This window comes from Gopherus evgoodei, chromosome 4 (assembly GCF_007399415.2).
Source record: "Gopherus evgoodei ecotype Sinaloan lineage chromosome 4, rGopEvg1_v1.p, whole genome shotgun sequence".
Taxonomy (NCBI): Eukaryota; Metazoa; Chordata; order Testudines; family Testudinidae; genus Gopherus; species Gopherus evgoodei.
In genome coordinates, this window is record NC_044325.1 from 137,902,445 (window position 1) to 137,923,431 (window position 20,987).

General features: G+C 48.4%; 1 protein-coding gene across 8 annotated transcripts in view; it reads right to left on the reverse strand.

The window, feature by feature from the left end:
* The window catches only part of ANKS1A (ankyrin repeat and sterile alpha motif domain containing 1A), a 172,848-nt gene continuing 151,861 nt past the window's right edge, over positions 1 to 20,987 (reverse strand). For 4 of the 8 annotated variants that reach the window (XM_030561311.1, XM_030561309.1, XM_030561316.1 and 1 more), the window contains 9 exons: positions 17,389 to 17,496; positions 13,887 to 14,051; positions 13,078 to 13,203; positions 12,452 to 12,523; positions 11,901 to 11,987; positions 10,505 to 10,642; positions 8,210 to 8,380; positions 7,567 to 7,665; positions 5,066 to 6,808 (listed from right to left, as the gene is read on the reverse strand). In XM_030561311.1, coding sequence (XP_030417171.1) covers positions 6,689 to 6,808; positions 7,567 to 7,665; positions 8,210 to 8,380; positions 10,505 to 10,642; positions 11,901 to 11,987; positions 12,452 to 12,523; positions 13,078 to 13,203; positions 13,887 to 14,051; positions 17,389 to 17,496 — 1,086 coding nt within the window. In that variant the 3' untranslated portion in view covers positions 5,066 to 6,688. Of the gene's footprint in view, positions 3,012 to 5,065; positions 6,809 to 7,566; positions 7,666 to 8,209; positions 8,381 to 10,504; positions 10,643 to 11,900; positions 11,988 to 12,451; positions 12,524 to 13,077; positions 13,204 to 13,886; positions 14,052 to 17,388; positions 17,497 to 20,987 lie in introns of those variants that run through there. The other 4 variants (XM_030561317.1, XM_030561312.1, XM_030561310.1 and 1 more) reach the window with 3 other exon arrangements.

A 20,987-nucleotide genomic window follows, 5' to 3' on the forward strand; every position in this document is an offset into this window, starting at 1 on the left:
TGTGTGTCTGAGTTTATTTATTAATTCAGTCTGTTCTAAGTTGTACAGTTATGAAAAAACAACAAAACGACCACTGGAAGCCCAGAAATATTTACAATCTCGCCTTGTTGTAGTGAGGTCAGTCTATGTTGTTGCACAGATTGGTTATGTTTGGTACCACAATTTGTTTAAAATTCAGACAAAAATTCAGACAGATTAACAATTTTATATACAGGAAAAAAGAAAATTCAAGTATCAAAATACAGAGACAGATTAAATAACATTTTTATTACAAATCAGTCCCACTGCCATACATCACAATTAGCAAAAATGTCTACATTGCAAACTGAAGTTGACTGTTCTCTGCCCTGTTGGGGAAATAAATCTCAGGTTATTTTTCAAAAGACGAAAAAATTGAGTTAGCTCTCCCATTTCAAGAGCATCAAATTTGCTTCTGGTTGCACAGGTACCTCTAAATATGTCAATGTAGGATCTAAAAGGGAGCCTGGAATGGCAAACAGACCTTGTTATCAAATGAAAAAGCCTACTGCACTCAACTGCTGTAAGCATAAGGGAAACCCACTGAAATTCCTGCTGACAGATATCTGAACTCTGGAATGAGGGAGTGTTAATGTAGCTGAGCCCACATAAGTTTCACAAATCAAGAAATAGATTTGCTCAGGTGTATTGTTTGTGAGGCTGCTGCATTGTAAAGGGCAGCAGTCCAGCTCAGCTTCCCCTCAAAACACATCTAAATACCTTTTTTCTGCAAGGGGCATAGGGGTGTACCTCAAATCCAATTACCAACTTTTTTCTAGAATTTAAAGACAAAACAGAACAGCCAGGATTACCATTTTTTAATAGGTACAGAATAAAATAAGATACAGCAGCTTAAAATGATTGCACCCTCCTTTTAAGGAGACAATTCAGCTATTAATCTTAGGGTCTGTCTAGAGTTCTCAGCTTGGACCCATACCAGATACAAATGGAGGGTGCTCTAGAATACAGTCTGTCCTTTGAAAAAGGGAAGGAAGTGGATCACAGGCTGGTACCAGAACTAGCTCAGCACTTTGAAAAATTAATCACATCAGCAACAGAAATCTAAGACACTCCTGTAGGAACACAGGAGTTTGAACAGTGTACAAATGGCAAAGTACTAAGAGACTGGGAGCCTCCTGAATTCCTGAAAATATAGGCTGGGGTCCAGGAGAAGAGCCCTACCAGGCAAGTACCTTGAAAACATCCCACACTAAAACAAACATACACTGCCAAAGCTCAGCTCCTCTGCAATACATATTCTATGTCTAGGAGAAAAACACCTAGCAAGAGAACTGCAAAGGGAGTTGCTGAGTCACTGGAGACAACAGCAAGATTGGAATCTTCGTCACCACTTTGACGGCCAGCCAACCTCAAAAGCTCATGCATCCAACAGAGCTAGCCCTCTCCAAAGCAGGGGTTCATTCTCTGCCAACACACTGAATATTTACACTTACATCAGTATGAACTGCAACATGGGTATAAGAAGGAATGTTAAGTTTCCTAAATTCATTAATTTTTAAAAACAGCTTGTTTTCTACCCACAAATCATTGACAGGTCTAGGCCTTGGGGACTGATTGTTTCTCTCAGCACTCACCATCAACTGGAATGAAACTAAATTAAATCCTGACAGATACAGCAGCAACTGGAGTTAGAAACAGAGTTAGGACACAATATTCTCATAAGCAGCAGGCACTACCAACCATCACACCTGCCTGAGATCACAGCCCTGGCATGGCATGCCCTGTTTTTACATTTCAAGAACCAAGTCATGCCCATTTTACCATCTCTCCTTCCAACAAGGTCCTGATGGTCAGGGCACTGGAAAACATCAGTTCACACAACTGTCACGGCCAAAGCCACCATTAAATACTCTGGTAGTTTAAATGAAGCATAATTACAAAGCACCTTCAAGATTGTGTTCTGTTTAAGAATGCGAGACTGCTTGGGACCAGCCATTCTTAGATTGATTAGAATTTATCATCAGGTATGGACTGTTTCAGTGAAATGCCCAGAATATAACTCATTTGTTCATATTCTGAAATACTGTTACACTAATGGTAGTTCACTAATGAGCTAGTATTAAAGAAGTGCTAAATCACAATCAGACTTTAAAAACCCAACCCGCTAGCACGTAACTGCATTTAAAAAACATGGCAGATGCAAGAGACAGTATAGAAATGAGCAAATTCTCCAGTTATTCAGTGTGATAAACTAATGGAAAGAGATCTAATTGTGTCCTCCTTACCATAAAAACATCAAGTATTGCAATGCAATAGTTCTCTGTAGTGAAAGCAAGCGTCGTACCATGGGTGATATCCAGCAATAATCACTAGGATTATAACTCCTTTGCAGACACAGTTTTCCTTAAGTTATATCCATCTCCCACTTAGGCTTGGAGTGGCTTTAAAGAAAAGTGTATGAAAACCCATGCAGCTGAGTTTCATAACTTGGAATAAACAACTATTACCAAAATCTTGGAATTGTTTTCTACTGCTCACCAGGAACTGAGGCGAATTAAAGTACCATTAGACACACACATACTAGCGCCATCGCTAAGACTTTTTACCATACTCTTTGTAGGACAGGACAGTACTGTAGAATCTTATAATTTACTAACGTTTGTTCCACCCAAAAAAATTGCAACATGCTACATTTAAGTTGTGGATTTGTTTTGCTTCGTATCGTTGCACATAAAAGGAAAAAAAACCTCTTTAAAAAACATTTGTTGCAACAGACTAGAAAATATGGTATCACTCCCTTGAGCTCAGAAGTCTCAAATCTCCTTTGCTAGAAATGCGTAGCTGCTTTTGTCTGCTGGGATCCCTTTTCCCCCCTCAGCTTTGGAAGCCCTTACTCAGCAGTCATGAACATATTCAAAGAGGCAGACACCAGTGCCGGGTGGAGATCTTCATCCTGTTGGGGTACCACTGCTTCTTAGGTCTCTGCCCCGTTACTACATTTCCATGGTAGCACACAGCTGCCTGCATATCAGCTTCCCAGAGGCAAACAGAACAGGGGACAACGTTACCAGAAAGGAAAAAATGCAGTGAATAATTTCATGAGTCACATTCATACCAATGCTTGGGGAGGAGAAGGGTGTATGATCAAGCAGTGAGAAAGAGTTACAGGTGCACAGCACGAGCCCTCTGTTCAGACAGGTCTGCTGTGATCCCACCTAGGTTCAGAGGTCAGCATTAAAAAGGCACATGCACAACTGATCCCTTTTTAGAGGCGCTGAGAACACACTGGCAACACTGGCAATTGCAAGGGCTCAGCCCCTCTGAAAATTGGGTCTGTATGTGGGTAGCTATAACTGATGGTAAACTCTTGGAAATAAAAGCACGCCACCACTTGCTTTCCTGACTGAACTTCTCTTCTGAACTGTGTGAAGAGAGGTTTCAGAGCACCATTCACAGCTTGCCAAACAATACTCATCTGCGACTGCAGCTTCCTGTAAAAATACCACCGTATTCTACTGCAAGTGCCCAAACCACTATACTTAACAGTAACACTGCAGTGTTCTGGGCATTTGCTATAGTATTTCTCTAGTTAAAGAATCTTTTGTCTATGCATCTGTAATCCCTTGCCGGGGTGCAAGACATGTTAAATCCACGTACAAGACTGGGTTTCTCTACTTTGTGCTTTACGAAATCTCCTCCTACCCTCCTTACTTGGATACTTACTAACCAGGTTGTTATTTTTGAACTCTGTTTGCCCTGTTAGGCCCTGAGGACTGGGAGGTCAGACTGACTCCTAGGAAGGAGCTACATAAAGATTTTGAAACACAAGATTCTAGTAGAATTACTAGGCTGGAGGGGAGAATGGGAGATAAAAGACTGATGAAAAATCAATAGCCCACTAAAAAGTAATCCTTATTAGTTTTAATACACAATGAGTGAGGACCCAGGCTGAATTACTACATTTGGGGTGGCTGGTTGCTGCAGAGATTATGACATTTGAAGAAAACTCTTATACCCATAGTTCCTGCTCTGGACAATCTAGGTTGCATCAGTAAATGGTGTTTGCTTAAGATTCAAGAGCCAGTGTGGACACACTGGGTGTTTCTAGGGATGGACATTTGGGAAGGAGTAGAAGATAGGGGTTTTAAACTTCATTCCAGACCATCACTAGGCAGAGGCAAGGATAGTGTGGGTAGTAGCTGTCCAGCTTCCTTCCCAGCTCTCTTCCTACCACACTATGATTGTCACCTGCAGCTCTCCCACTCCTGATTCTCCTATGAACAGATTCTGCTAATGATGCAAAATAATGATGTTGGTATGCTTGGAACTAGACTAGGATCAAACACATTTGTGATCTTTGTCCAGTGAGATAGCTGAATGGCTGATGTACTAACCCTAGTGTCCCACACAGCCAGGTGCTTCCATAGAAAGGAACAGGCTGTTTTCAGTCTGACTTTAAAACGCTGGTCAGAATCCAAGGTGCAACCTCCTACCTTGTGAGACTTGTATTTCACATGGCAGGAGAGTGAGTGAAGCTGCGCATAGTGGGTTGTCATCACAGGACTACTACGACATGCTAGTCACACAATGCCTTTCCTTAGAGGCTCTCAGGTTGCTTTGCAAACTGATTAAGCCTCACATCACCTCTGTGAGGGACGGAGAGATCAGCCCCATTTGATAAATGGGGAAACTGAGGTTAAGTGACATGGTAACATAGCAAGTCTGTCAGTGACAGAACCAGCAGGTCTAACTCCCCGGTCTGTTTAATCACTGGATCATTCTTCCTCCTCAGTTTCATGCTATCAATAAGCCTTATACATTTTGCCCACTTTAATCAGGGCTGGCCATAAGCACAGCCCCTTCAGGAATTCACCAGGGCACCTCAGGAGAATAGTGTAGAACCTCAGGGTTATGCACACCTCAGGAAAGGAGGCTGTTTGCAACTCTGAAATGTTTAACTCTGAACAAGACAGACATTCTAGTTCTTTCAAAAGTTTACAACTGAACATTGACTTAACACAGCTTTGAAACTTTACTGTGCAGAAGAAAAATACTGCTTTTAATCGTAATTTAAATGAAACAAGCACAGAAACAGTTTCCTTACCTTGTCAATTGTTTTTAAACTTTCCCTTCATTTTTTTTTTTAGTAGCTTACGGTTAACACAACACTGTGCTGCAGTTACTTTTTTGCGTGTGTCTGCTGCTGCCTGATTACATATTTCCGGTTCCAAATGAGGTGTGTGGTTGACTGGTCAGTTCATAATCCTGGTGCTCATAACTCTGAAGTTCTACTGTATTTGTATCACCAGGTTCACTGGCTAACAAACTGCTTTATGGCACAGAGTCCATCCTCCAAACAAGGTCTGCTCTGGCCTGCACAGCAGCTCGTGCTCTGTGTTTCAGTTGTAACGGGTCTGAGTCACATTTAGGAACTAAAGCAGCAGCTGCAGACAGATCTATCTTGCCAACCATGGGGTCAGAAACTTAGCAGACAAAGAAATGAGGTGAAGGGAAACAGGGAGGTGTCCGCACTTAAGGTTCCCAGGTACCTAGGGCCATCCCTAAGGGTAATCCCATTGCCAAGGAATGGGGAAGTGGCAGCTGTTTCAAGATCTCCATAGCCCTCATTGCACAGCATTTAATAGCCTTGTGATCTGCAGAAGACTTTTCTTGAAATGGGATCAAAGTTAACATGCAGGAAACCTGCTGAACAGAACAAAGTTCCCAACTCCTCAGTCTGCTTTGGTCAGACATCAAATAGTCCAGTCCCCCCCCCATCCCCCCACCCCCAGCACTCAGTTCAGGATTAATTTCATGTGCCTTTAAAAGCTTAACCCATTTATAGTTCTAAAAGGGAGAACCAAGCTGGTAGCTCACAAGCAGTTTGGTCGGTTTGAACACAGGGGCCCTGCATCAAATCCAACAAGACAGAATGAAACACACAATTGGCTTCAGTGGGGCAGCTGAGAAGCTGCTGCCAGGCGTTTCCTATATATACCAACCCTGATCTCTAAGAAGGGTCAATATGCACAGTGAGAGCCACGGCCATGCAAGCAGCCCAGACCAGCTCTCACATTAGCTGTGCAATCAGGTTTGCAAGACTGAAATTGGGGGGAAGAGGGGGATATTGCGTGAAGGATCCATACAAGGAAACCTAGTGAATGGGTTATTTGCAGACAGCATCACATTGGTTAGTGTTGGTTCAGATGACAGGTAAAAAGAGGAGTAACAGTTCGCTGAAACAGTATACAGCCGTGGCTCAGTACGGAATCTAGAACGAGTGAGTGTGCGCACCTCGGAGACAAGAGGTCTACAGCAGTCCAAGAATAAGAACGTTAAATATAAAAAGGCCTGGGGAGTGTCACGTCGCCCCCAGAGATTCACAGTGCCGCAGCAAGGGGAAAAACGTGGATCCACATCTCAGACTCTCACAGCTTCCAACCCTCTGCATCTCCCACCTCACAGGTATCTAACAGGTCATTCTCTCCACATGTTACCCTTGTTTCCGAGTAAGGAGAATTCACAGTGTTCAGTAGTGATCAGATACAAAAGCTGTTTAGTCTACAGTATTCTAGTGCTGCTGCCTCTGGTGGTGTAGCTCCTAGAGGTGGAGCTCAGGGCCAGCAGCTGGAGGGAGAGGGAGTTTAGAACAGCGGACAGATCAGATCGCAAAGGCACGGTTAGACTAGGTGGACACAGGGTTGCTTTTTTAGAAGATAGTGGTCTCATACTTAGTGCTGAGGGTCCTCTTAGAATCCTGTTTAGGTTCAACAACCCAGGAGACACTGGCATGAGATTGGGAGTCTTGGTCCACTTCAGATGGCTCCAGCTGGAAAACAGTGGAGGGAAAGATAGCACATTAGGCAGCTTGCTCACCCGGAGAGTCAGGCCAGAGCTGGGGACATCAAAAAGCATTCAGCAATAATGAGGGACACCTCTAAGCTACCAACATACAATCATACAAACAAAACATGGAGGGAAGCCCCTGATGGGATTTTGCCAGGTCTTCAGGCTAAAATCAGAAACATCTGTACTACACTACCCCAGGCCCTGAACCAATCCACCCAGAGTTCTTTGTGGCTCGGGACCATCTAAGTCTATTATTGACTGGGCCAGCCTGCCTAGTTTCACAAGTAACAGGAGAGCATCAGAGCTACACGGATGATCCTCCAGGGTGGGGACCCAGCTCCCTGCAGGTAGATTTCTCCTTTTATCTGATTTGCTCTCCTGGCCAAAGGACAGCTCTTCCTTCCCTCAGCCTCCTGATCTTCAAATGCGATAGTGATGGTCACGGGCTCAGAAGCAGCATGTTCTGTGTTAGTGGGGCACTAAAGGGCAGCGAGAGTTCTCAGCACTCGGGATAAATATGATCAGCTCATCATTGGAGCTCATCTGTGCCCACACCTGAGGAACGAAAGAACGGGCAAGAAGGGAACACACACAAAAAGCAACAAAGCAAGAGACAGGGCCACAGCAAAGACATGGGAAAGCAGGAGGGAGGCTTTCAAGAGAGCTGGGTTGCCTGCTCATAGCTAAGGAAGCTCAGGATTGTTCATCACGAAACAAGACAGCAAGAAGGATAGAGACCTTAGCTCCTTGACTAACAGACTGCAGCGGCAGATAGGAGGGACGGTGTGTAGTACAGGTGTGACAGTAACAACAGCGACTATCAGGAGGGAGCGGCACCTGGGCAATGGGAGCAAGCAAAACAGACAAAAAGGTGACATTAAAGGAAGGCAACAACCATTCCCAATACCCTGTCATGTACGCTCCAGATCAGCCTCATCTCCTGGTGGCATTAACAGCTCTCGCTGCTGCAGGATACAAGTTAGGTGCCCAGCCCTAATGTCAGTTCTTCTCTGGGTTGTGCACAGCGGGGGTATTGCCCACATTAATTCGTCTCCTCTGCCCCGAACAGATCTCCCACCATTGCTAGTGCAGCTACAGTTCCACCAGTGGGACCAAGAGAGAGAAAGCAAGGAGCCAGCAGTCATAAAACAACATCGAATGCCATGCTGTGTACTCAGCACAGAACTACAGAATAAAGCTCCTGCAGCCTTGTGTACACTAGGGTTTCCGCCACTGCATAATAATCTTATTGGGAAGAAAAGCAGACAGGGAAATCTAAAGCGTATTGCATGGGAGGGGCAGAGAGGTGTCACTCCACCATCTACTGCACTCACACCATGCAAAATACAATCAAGAAGGCACCTGCCCCAAGCATACGTACTGCGGATTTCCTCACGCCAACTCTGGGTTTAGGCACCGGTTTGGAAGATTTCGTTTCTATCGTTTCCGCTGCTGAAGCACCGGTGGGTTTTGATTTTTGGGCTTGGAGGGCCAGCTGATAGGCGACTTCAAACGCTTGTCCCAACGTCAGGATGATTTCATACGTCAGGTTCTTTGGAGAAACCACACAGAACAATTTCAGAGCACCACACGGTGCTCGCTATGAAAATCCATGCAGTAGTGGCAAATAGAAAAGCTTCCCTTGGTGACGGAGCTTCCAAGTGGGGCCTAGAACAACCACCATCCATAGGAAGGCCAGCTGCTGAGTGGAGGCTGAGTTGGGCCTTTGGACTCCACAGATGGCCCCATTCATCTTTGGTCCACAGTTGCAAACCCTGTATTATCTGTTGCAATAGCTATTCTGCATCAGCTGGCTTTGCCTCTCCGCATGCCTGTAGGGTTGACACTGAGCAGAAATCAGAGCCTGCACACCACAGGTTTGCCCCCACTGGCATGCAGAACTCTCTCCAAGACCATTATTTTCCCTTCACCAGTATTTCACACTGAAAGGTGAAAGCTTCACACATTTTGAACAGGGAACATGCTTGAGAATACAAATGAGCTATGTGATATCGCATTCCACCCTGCACCACATGTTAAAAGGCTCTTAAATCAGCCAATTACACTGTATGTAATTGAGAACTTATCAGGGTTTTGTTCATAGCACATTCCCTGGGAGCAAAAACCCCTCCATTTTAGTCTGCACTGGAGACTTCAGTAATGAAGCCAGACAAATGTTTTTATTGTCAATAGAGCTGTGAAAGGAAGAAAGGGTTATTTTGGTGCACAAACAGGTAGAGAAGCACTAAAATGAGATTGGCATTTTTTTTATGGTTTCCATCTACGCCTGGGCAACAGAACACTGAACACAGATATAACGAACCTGAAATGCACCATGGTTATTTCAAATTAAAATACGCCACTGGTGACTTCCTTATTAGGCAGGCTACATAAACGTTTAAAGACGTTCTTCTATTACTGGGCTATCGCGATACATTTCACTCCTGGGCGGGGCTCAGCGTGAAGTAAATTCTGCTGCAGACGCTGACCTCTCTCAGACTGAAATGCAGATTACAAGCTACACACAGCAGTCAACTGGTAAACAACTAGTCCCACTTACAACGGGAGAGTTAGTGGAGTTGATATGGGTTATGGGACATTACTACTACGTACAGGGCAAGCAAGACAGTAGGAGATAGCAACAGCAGTATGAAGTGAACTGGAAAGTAACAATCCTTTTGCTGTTGTCTGTACGCCCATGTATTCCACCACTGCAATTGCTTACTGAAGGGTCAGCTGCATTAATAGGATCTGACACCACAGCCTGTACTGGGCAGAGTGAATTAGCTGGAGGTGACTGGTAAGATGCTCAGTAGAGAAGTGGTGAAAAGAACATATTTAAGGCCTCTGTCAGACTCGGGAAGCCTCCCAAGGTATGTAGCAAAAAACCCAGTTGTCCGGGTCATTTAAACTGGACAGACCCAGGCATGGCCTACACACAGGGTTGTGTCCTTACACCTATTGCGGTGGGGAAAGGGGGTGACTTTTCTACTGAAATAGTTATGGTACAATCCCCCTAGCGAGGATTGTACCATAACTATCACTGGCATAAAGACTCTTATACGAGACAGCTGATATCCGTATGGGAAGGGGAATAAGCAATACCAGCATTAGGCACCCTTATGCCCATGTAGCTGTGGCCATGCTAAGGGTTGTATTGGTATAGTTAACGGAATATGTGTGTGTAGACAAGGCCCAAGGCCCTGGAGAATCACTGGAGGGAACAATCTTGCCCCAAAGGATGGAGTAGGAGCTAATGAGGTTTTTTTTTTTTTTCTCCTTTCTCCAATTTCTCTGTGAAGAGCTTTAGTACAACACCCTCTGCTGTCATCTCTGGCAGCAGAACACGCATCATACATGGATTATCTACCAGTGCACAAGGATATGGCAAGAGCTGGAGGGGACAGCTCAGCGCATGTTTGGAACAGCACTCCTTGCATTCAGGTTCAGATCCCAGCAGTGTCCATTTAGCCCTTCCTCCTAGTAAGAAATAAACCCAGTTCCATGGCAGGGGTTTGCCCTAGTTTCTTGGGGAAATTCCCCCTGCACCCCTGTTTTGCAGTGATCCGGTCAGTGCCCTCTTTTTCCAGAGGCATCAGCTGCATATGGATGGCTTGTGCAGCACTTTGGGACGCAAGGCAGGGCAAGAACCCTTTTGTGCACATGTGCCACTCACCACATCGACGGTGCTGAAGACATGGCAGTAGTGGTGGCTGGTCTGCAGGTCCTTGGTGATATAGGCAAATGTGCAGAGATCTTCAGGGTCCTGGGCCGCACAGGAGATGTTCCGGATTTCATGCTCAGCGATAACATTCTACCAGAGTTAAACATAGACAGCCAATTTTGGTGGGATACATAGATAGTTGGATTGTCCCACACTATCTCCTTCTAGGAAATAACAGCCACCCTATCCAAGCTCAGCAAAGCACCTAGCTGTATGCACATAAGAGGGTGTGATGAGGGAATTCAGGTATAAATTGAGGGGAGGTCCTGGCTGTCCTTTCCAAGTGATCTTAGTGCCTGTAGGAAGGTTATTCTACTTCTCTCCATTCTAACAGACAGGTTGACATGGGAACAGTTGACACTTCCCATCACAGCAGGACCACATCGCCCAGGGCCATTTTTAAATCAACTAGGGTTTTCACCATGTGTTACTACTACAGTGATTTTAAGACACTTGACAAACAGAGCAGCATATTGCAGAAAAAGGGCAAACAGACAGATGGGAGATGCTGGGAGTGAGGGAGGCCCAAGCTGCCCCAGTCCTAGCCCCACATCTTGTTGGAGTCAAAGGGAGGAATTAGAGAGGTGGTCTGGTTTCTCGAGGAGTAGCTCACAGCTAGCCTCAGAAGGCACTGAAAAAAGGGTTATGGTATATTGTAATGCCTGTGTCCTAGAAACCAATTCCTAGTCTAAGGAGCTATGTAAGAGCACCACTCAGAGGGGGAAAGCAGTATTCCCAGGTTTGTGCAACCATACAAGTGGTCAGCCAGCAGGGAGCACTAGCGAAAACTGTTAGATCCTCCCGCACCAGTAATGCTGTGTTCTTCTGGAGCATCTTCCGTGAAAGCGTTTCAGAGTCCAGCACCGACTGTTAGTGCCTCAAAACATCCCCATGCAATAGGCTGGACTTAATCTCAGTTTACAAAGAAGGAAACCAAGGCAGAGAGATTAAATAATTGGTCCAAGGTCAATGGAGAACGTCAGGGACAGACCTGAGACTAGAATCCAGTGAGACTCCATCCCCTCCTCCAATCACCAGCTAACACTGCATTTGACATGTGGCACCATGAACATTGCCTGGGAAAAGGAAATCCATCTGGGTTCTCTCTGCCTCCCCCTTCTCCACGAGCAATAAGGATTCCACACACAGAACAGAGAGGCTGACTACTGATGCAAGACGCAGATTCTCCCGTGGCCAGGCTGGCTCCACAGGGGTAGCCAGAGTGTACTCATGTTTGAGGCTGTTTAGTCAGCTGATAGGACTTGAAGCCACATACAGCAGATGAGTGAGGAGAAGGGTGCATGGGCTGTCCCATCTGAACGCTACACTGAGGGCATTCTAAGCTTACCTTGTTAGAAGCATCTATGAACTTCACCCCTTTGTAAGTAATGGATAATATTATGGTTGGGATCTTCTTCATATGCTCCGTGGATTTCTGCAGAAATAAGAACACAGAGATGAGCAGGTAGAAATTAAACACTTCCTCTTTCAGTGGGACTCCACAGCTCTCATTTGGGGTATTACTGGGAGGGATCTGAGTAGCCAGCAGAGCGACAGTCACAGGAGTGCGTAGAGCTCTTGGTGTGAATTTTTCCATGGTGCTCCAGACTGGAAGAGGGATCCATGCCATTGTGCAGCAAAAGTCCCTCTTTCCCAGTGTCTGAAATCTGAAGGGGGGGGGCAGGGACAATTTGGTGACATGCAGCCTGAGAGGAACAAAAATTTCACTCCAAGGCTTTCACCAGCTGTGCCACTCGCACCATTCCCACATACTAGGCTGGCCTTCCTCCTGAGCTGTTGCTTCAGCCCTGCACAGAGGGACATCCCATGCGCACCCTCAGTCACCACAAGCTTCATGCTCCACACCATCCATGCATCTCCTGTCCACCACCCACCTACCCTCATCTTTGCACAGGCATCCTGCGTTGACTCCGTCCCTCGCAGGTCTTTGATTAACATGGAGCCCAGATACTATTGGAAACAAGGAGAGGAAAGGATGCTGCTGTTAACTGGCTCCACGGAGCTTGGAAGCCTCAAAAGCCACTCCTGCCCCCAAAGCAACGTACAGCAAACTACTGAAAAAATCACTTTCCCCATAACCCTCAAGGGAGAAAGGGTCACATGCAGGCCTGGAGTATCCTCTCACTCCCCTTCTTTACACCCTCCAGCAGTATTCTGGTTGTAGTCCCCATCCTCCCAGCAAAGCTGACTCATCTGGACTTCTCCCAGAGCCAGTCACGGCTGTAGACCAATGGCTAGTGCCTGCTCTCTCCAAGAGACTGAGCCCAGGGCTCTGCACAGCAGTCCTAGCTAAGCCCAGGGATGGAAACCAGCGACTGAGCCAGACTCCCCCAGGAGCAGAGTGCACACTTCACTGAGCTGGCAGAAAGGATCCTCACTACAAGTGCCATGGGGGAAAAGGGGCTGCAGAACCCCAGTGAGGGTGAGCATAACCTTCCTGCATGTTGAGAACTGAGCACAAACTCCGGAGGCCTACTGGACGCAAGGAGCTGAAATCCACTTACGTTGGCCTCATACCCGCAGGACTCGAAGATGAGCTTCTCAGGCTGGTGTTGCCAATTCTGGACAGGCGCATACGGCGCAGCGAGACTTGGGGGCCTGAGAGTCAGTCTGGACTCACGATGCTCCTCCTAATGGGACAAGCACAAGCATAAAAGCCTCAGAGCACCCAACCAGACATCTAGCTCAGACGCACGCAGCATGTGAGACAGGAAGCCCCAGGGGAGAGCATCTAACCAACACTAAAGTGCTTCAAACAGGCACAGTGATATGGCAACTTACAAAGGTGGAAGAGCCCATTGGCCATTCCCTGCTCAGCTCACGTTCAATTCTCAGTGCTAACAGCCCAGCAAAAGCATCAACCATCCAAACTAGGGGAATTCTTCAGAGGCCATAGGACAGTCAGTGTGTGCATCACTGATCTCATCCCCCACAATCCCAGCCAGCTGCTGTCTCATAATAGCTCCCGGGGTCCCCCAGACATCACAGCACAAGGGAAAATGCACCCCAGGAAACGCAAGCCCTATGTGCACGGGGCTTCATGGAGTGGTCACGTCCCCACTTTACAGATGGGAGATGACACCCAGAGAGGGGAAGGGATTTGCCCAAGGTCAGAGAGAAGGTCACTGCAGAGCCAGGAACAGAACCCAGGTGGTCCACTCTAGCAACCAGGCCACACTGCATCCCCTTCGCACTCTGAGCACCCTTCATCTAGCAGTCCGAGTGTGCTTCACTACCCCCATCTGGGCCACACAGTTGTGTCTCCCAGCCACACCACTGGGGAGGAACCCGCAGGAAACAAGCTCGCTCTGACCTGTGCTTTGTATCGGTCGGCTCTGGGGTGAGAAGCAGCATCACGGCCACTGTCACAACGCCTCTTCCCAGAATCCCCCGAAGGCAGCAAGGGATCTGCTGACCTCCCCGTGTAGGAGTCAGTCTGGCTCAGCGGTGAGGAAGTCTGGGACATCAGATCCTGGCACTGGAGGCAGAGACAGACACAGATCTAAAGACAACTGGCCTGAGTGGGCACATAGCACAATCCCTGCCTGCTAGCAACGGCGGTCACTGTGTGTTTCTAAAGAGCACGTCTCCTTCTGGGACCAACTTTGCCAATGAAGAGCATGGAGGCCAGAGCTGGAAGTGTTGCTGGTTTGACTAACTCCCCTCTAAAGCCACTTGTGGTTTGGAAGAGGAAAACCAGTACAACAGAGCCAGCTAACACAGGGTCTTCCCTGCATAAGTCTCCTTTGTCATGCATTGGCCTTGCTCTGCCCTAAGGAACATGGGAAATCTCACAGGTGCTGTAAGCCAGAGTCCAGCCATCTCCGGGGTACACCAGGGACATATTGTGGGAATGGGCAGTTAATTGATTTCAAAACCCAACCACTAGACAATTCATTAACCCCCCTATGTACGCAGGGCACTTCGCCAGCCACCACTGAGACTGCTGATTTAAAGTCAAGGATGGCCTAAAAGGTGGCTGACTTCTGGCAGCTGTCCAGGGTGCTGTGCAGAGACTAGAGGTAGCTTGCTCAAAGGCGAGTGCAAACCAGCCTTGAATTCCACACCAAAGCCACAAGGGATATTCAGCTGGGATGTGGGCAGCCCCTCCTTTCCAGGGCAGAAGTCTGGCACTGCAAACCTCACCTTGCCAATGCCTGCACAAAGGGTGTGCAAGACCCTAGAGTTAATGGGACCTGACACTTCTGGCCTGGTCTGCTCCTCCCTAAGAACTTCCCTTGATGTCTCCTGTGAAAGGCAGGTCACCAGACAGGTTCTCTCCTCAGCCTCACCCCACAATCACTCCAGGAATATCTTAAGTTCTGACATGGCCTCACTGCTGCAGCATTGGACACTTTGCTACTTTTACTGTGTGTTTATTCTCACTAGAGGGCAGACATCCATGGACTGACTTTTGGCCAGGATCAGCCTTGGGTCAAAGCCCTAAAAAATGATGCATTTAAAGTGGCATTATAGAATTTACCAACCCAAAGACTGAGGCCCTAGATAGCACAGTGATAAGAGACCAATCCAAATGCCTAACAACAGCTGGCTATAATTGCGAGGAAGAGAGAGTGTCGCCCCAGTACATGCTGATCCAGGGCCCAGAAGACAATGCAGGGAACTCAAGCTGGTGCTTGAGAGAGCTCACAGCTGCAACGCGCATTAGTTCCATTCAACACCCTTGCTTAATTTTCCACTGACATCCTTCCGTTCTGCAATGCCAGAATCGGGCTTTAGGAACTCGGCAGCTGTAGCATCAGGAAATGGTACAAATGGCCCCATTCTTTTCTACCTCCTCCCTACCCGGCATTTCAATCAGCTGACACTGTGCCAAGGCAGTTCCTTCTCTTCCTTCAGTCCTGTCTGTCTCAAGAGGATGTTTCAGCGAATCTTGGATTCTCAGCTGCCTGCTTCCCATCTGGGTATTTGCTATCTAAAAACCCCGCGATTCAGTGCTAGTGGAAAGTGCAGGATTCAGCGCCACGGGGACCAGAGTCCTCTCTCTATCCAAGCAAGTACAAGTTGAAATGACAAAACAGAGCTATACCCCTCCTCCCCACCACATATTACATCCCCAGGCTGAAGGAACCAGCTCTGGGGGAGGGAAGGGGCCCGAGGAGCTCATGCTCAACCTCATGCTCAGTTCCTGACCTAGGAGCACTGAAGGCCCTCTAGTGCCAAGTGTGACAGAGGGTTTTGTGCTATGCACACTGTCCAGGAGGAACTGGACTGAGACCCAAGCAAATTTCACCCAGGCCAAACAGCCATCAGAGGACACCGACCTGGGCTGGAATAGAAGCAGTGACCTGGAGCGGAAAGGATCCAGGGGACAGGAGTCCCCCCCATTTGGTGTTTAGAGTGTTCCAAGAAAGCACTGAGGTCCTGAGCTTGTGAGCACTGCCATGTATTGCCACGGACACCTTGGGAAGGCAGAAGTTGCAGGTCTACCCAACATGCCAAGCCCTCTACCTCCAAGGCCAAAACTCATGTGTGTCTAGAAAGCATAACTGGCACCAAATCCCAGTCAGATGCCAGAAATGCTGCCCTTTCCTGGCTGTGCCCTCAGACAGGGTACCTCTAGCTCCTCACCCCCCTCCTCAGCCACACACATGTATTAGGAACACTCCTGCTACAAGCCCACCCCAGGCCTCTGCTGCTGTTGTCAGGTCATTTAGAGAGGCAGTGCAGCCCAGCTGCCTCGCTGTCTTGGACACCAGAACAGCAAGCTTGGCACGGGCCATTCATCTGGAAGTGCTGTTCGAATTAACTGCTACAAACACTGCATGGAAGTGTGATGGAGGGGAAGTTCTCATTGCCCCAAGTGTATCCCAGTGACAGAGTCGATGCTGCAGATGTACTGGTGCTTCTGATTAAAAATGCACTGGTTGTGAAGTTTGCCCTAACCAGAGCTTCTGTTTGAACTCCATCAGCTCTTCCAAGCTTGTACTTATTTCTCCAGACCTTAAAAAGCAACCAAATTCAACAAGATGCAAACGGCTACAACCCTGCTTACAGCCAGTCTTAGGCATGGAATCTGCATGAACGCATAGCGTGTGAAGTATTCCAGGTATTGCTACACATACCCATTTGGAAGAGTAGTGCTTAGCTTAAATGCACTCTCTCCTCATACACAAAGCCAGAGATGCTGCTGTCTCAACCCCCAACCGCAAGGTCCAATTTTTTTCCCCCAAAGTAACCAGTGGAAAAAAAATTCAAAAGGGCAATTCAACTGGCATTTGAGACCCAGAAGGAACATCCCACCCTTGTCTGAGCATCTCCAGTGGGTCACAGTTCACATCAAGGCATTTTGCTTTTTATAACGAAGGTTAAAGTGTCTAGGTTGGAAACCTACTTTAAAAAAATTGATGCACATCTCTGAAACCACTCTGGAAATTTACTACCCACAGTAAATATTTCAAACAAGTTAACTCATAAAATATTGACACAGAGGAAGGTTATTTTTGTGGCATCTTTTAACTAACTCTTCTAGGAGAAATTCTAGTGCTTTCGGGAGAGAATGAGGCTCAGAGAGAAAGGGTGAGCATGTTCTCGCTTTCCCATCTGTGCCCGGATTCCCATCTGGAAACCTTCTGTAACACCTGAGCTCTCAGTGAGCACATTCCCCCCATCTCAGATCCCCAGAGGTCTTAGCTGTTCATCAAAAAGGAGATTATTTCTGAGGCAGACTTGATTTTAGTTTCTTAAAAGTAAAGAGAGATGGGCCAGCACTGAAGAAAACATCCTGGCAGTGGCTGATAGTGCTCCATGCAGACGTATCAATCAGGCAGCCAGCAACACAAACAATGACTCACCCTCAGCTGTGAGAACCGCGGTGGTTTCTGGGGTGGCTCCTCGTATGGTCTGTCCGCCAAGGAGGCAATGATTCGCTTCCGATGGCCAAGCAGATTCACCTTCAGCACCTGGAGCCAAAGGGGAAGGTTAGCTCGGTTCAAGGAGGGTGGGCAAGGATTTCAGCATCCCCCTGAGCGTGTCGTGCAGTTTTGTATCTTCTAGTCAAACTAATAGCTGCCAGTTTTCGGCTGAGAATAGGAATTGCCCCACTGCTGGGCCTTCCCCCGTCACGTTTGCTGATACTGTTCAGCATCTCTGCTGTACAACGTAGTGACATTTCTTGTCAGTTTCATCCCAAAGCAGAGAAATTTGGTACAGCATGAAATATACTTCTCCTAATTCAGCGCATATATACAGCTCCACATTGGCAAGCTGCTGCGTAAATAGGACCTTATCCATCAGCCCTCCTTGCACCACCTTGTGAGATCGGTCAGCATTAACCCCAGGTAACAGCTGGGGAAACCAAGGCACAGATGGGATAAGTGACGCATCCAAAGTCACACACAAGTTAGCATCACAGTTGAGATTAGAGCAGAGCTGTTGCTTGTTTTCAACCCCAAACTTAAGCCACTAGATCATGCTGCCTGGCACCTCAACTGCATACAAATAAAAGACGGTTACTCACCTTTGTAACTGTTGTTCTTCGAGATGTGTTGCTCATATCCATTCCAGTTAGGTGTACGCGCCGCGCGTGCACATTCGTCGGAAAACTTTTACCCTAGCAACTCAGTGGGCCGGCAGGTCGCCCCCTAGAGTGGCGCCACCATGGCGCTCCATATACTCCTGCCGGCCCACCCGCTCCTCAGTTCCTTCTTGCCGGCTACTCCGACAGTGGGGAAGGAGGGCGGGTGCGGAATGGATATGAGCAACACATCTCGAAGAACAACAGTTACAAAGGTGAGTAACCGTCTTTTCTTCTTCGAGTGATTGCTCATATCCATTCCAGTTAGGTGAATCCCAAGCCTTACAAAGGCGGTGGGGTCGGAGTGAAATGTGGCAGAATAAAACTGCCGAGCCAGAGGCTACAGCCTCTCTTGAACCAGGGCATACTGCGAAGCAAAGGTAAGGACCGAGGACCAATGGAGCTTCGCGACAGGTCTCGTGGGTAGAAACACGAGCCAGCAAGGCGGCAGATGAAGCCTGAGCCCTGGTAGAATGCACGGTGATGTGGCTTGGGGAAATATGAGCCAAATCATAACAAGTGGGGATGTCCGCCATCACCCAAGATGAGATTCTCTGAGAGGAAAACAAGCAAGCCCTCCCTTTGGCCCGCTACCGGGGCAGAGCTGGGGCACCTTAGGAAATGATTCTGTCAGCACAACATAATGCGAGCACTCCACAGATGTCCAAGGAGTGCAACGGTTATGCCCATTGCGTTGAGCTGTGGGTAACATGAAAGGCCAAAACACCTTAGGGAGGAAAGCCGGGTGCGGTCATAACTGCACCTTGTCTTTGTGGAACCTTCGTAAGAGCTCTGATCTCAGAGACCCGTCTGGCCAAGACTAGGTTGAGGCCCCAGGGCGGGGCTGGGCGGCGCACCCGAGGGTGCAAGCGCTCCAAGCCCTTGAGGGACCTCGAACCCATAGTGGGACACTGAACGTCCATCTTAGCCTGCTGGAAGGTAGGGATGGCTGCTGAGAGTATCCTCAGCGATGATACCGCCAGATCCTGCCGCTGAAGGCCAGAGGCAGGCCAAATAGAGGGGATCGAGACCTCAGCAGGAGCAAGATCGAGCGTACTGCAGCTGTAAAGGAAACGCTTCCACCTGGCTCGGTACGTTGACCAGGCGGAAGGCTGCCTGTCACCCCGACTCAGGTACGTGAGGCGAAGAGGCTGCAGGTCCAAGTGACGAAGCCTGTCATTGCCCTGAGTGATGAGGTCTGGGCTGACAGGCCGAGCAACGTGGTATGTCAGTGCTGCCTGGACCACTCTGGAGTGATCATGATGATGCACGCTCCGCCCCTGCGGAATTTGAGCAGGACGTAACGAACCAGTGGGAACAGCGGGAAGGCATAATGCAGTTGGCCGTTCCACGGCATCAGGAATGCGTCCAAGATCGATTCCGAGGAGAGACCTTGGAAGGAGCAGAACACCTGGCATTTCCTGCACTCGCGGTGAGCGAACAGGTCTGTGTGAGGAACCATTTCCACTTCCGGAAAGCGGGACGCCTCACATGGGGCAGAGTGATGACTCGTAAGACAGGAAAGACCTGCTGAGTCAAAGAGATAAGACGTTCCGAACGCCTGGGAGAAAGGACGTCGCCAGCTCCATCGAGTGGGCCATGCAAAAGACCCGGAAATGGATGGCCTCCTGACAAAAAAGGGGGGAGGACTATGTCCCCCCTGAATGCTTATGAAGCACCTGGCCATTGTGTTGGCTGTAAACACCGAGATACAACGGCCTCGCAGCTGCCGATGGAACCCCTGGCATGCCAGGCGGACTACTCTCATTTTTGGGGCATTAATGAGGAATGCCAGCTCCCTAGAAGACCGAAGGCCTTAAGCTCGGAGGTGACCATGAGCACTCGAGCAGAGAGATGATGCGTCCGCCGTCAGGGGCAGTGAGGGCTGGGGCGGATGAAACCGCATCCTGTCCACACCAAGGAGGGAGTTAGCCACCACTCTAGGGAGCCTAAGGCGTTCGAGGGAACGGTGACTACCATGACCATTGGCTCCCTGTCCAAGCGGTACGCCGAGGTGGGCCGGACTTGGAGAGGACGGAGGCGGAGCTTGGCGCGTTTGGTTACAAACTTGCGGGCAACCATGGACCCAGGAGACTGAGACAAGAACGAGCTGAGGTCGTTGGGAAAGCCTTCAGACCTCAGATGATTGATGCCATCGCCTAAAACCGCAGTTGCGATAAGCAGGCTCCGGCTAGGTAGGAGACCAAGATAGCCCCTAGGAAGCCCAACCTCTGCGTGGGAACCAGAGCGGATTGCTCTATTAGTAATCATCAGGCCTTGATCTGTGAATAAGACCGTGACGATGCCCACGGGCTGAGTGGTTTGTGTGTCAGAGTCTCCTCGGATAAGCGAATCGTCCCAATACGGAAAAACGCATATCCGACATAGCTACGGTAGGCGGCGACTATGGCCGTAAACCGGGAGTATTCACCGCTGGCTATAAAGCGGAGGCATCTCCCATGCGGAGGGAAGATGGCATTGCAAAAGTACGCGTCCTTCCTATCCAGGGCGGCATAGTAGCCCCCCGGAGGCAAGGATGGAATAATGGTTCCCAGGGATACCATGCAGAACTTCAACCTTATCCCAAACCGGTTGAGTCCATGCAGGACCAGGGAGGTCTGACCTGTGGTCGAGTGGGGGACTAGGGCATAACGGGAGTAAAACCCCTAGCCCCTTTCGTCCGCTGAAGGGGGACAGGGCTGGAGCAATTTTAAGGTGGTACCTATGCTCCACCGTGCGCAGGACCCAGCGATCTAAAAGTAACTGGGGCCATGCCAGGAGAAAGCGGGATCAGGATCCCGTCCTGCGACTGGTACACCGCCCTCCGGCGAACCTTGGAAGGTCCGTCTTTGGTCCCAGTGGTAATTGCGAGGGACC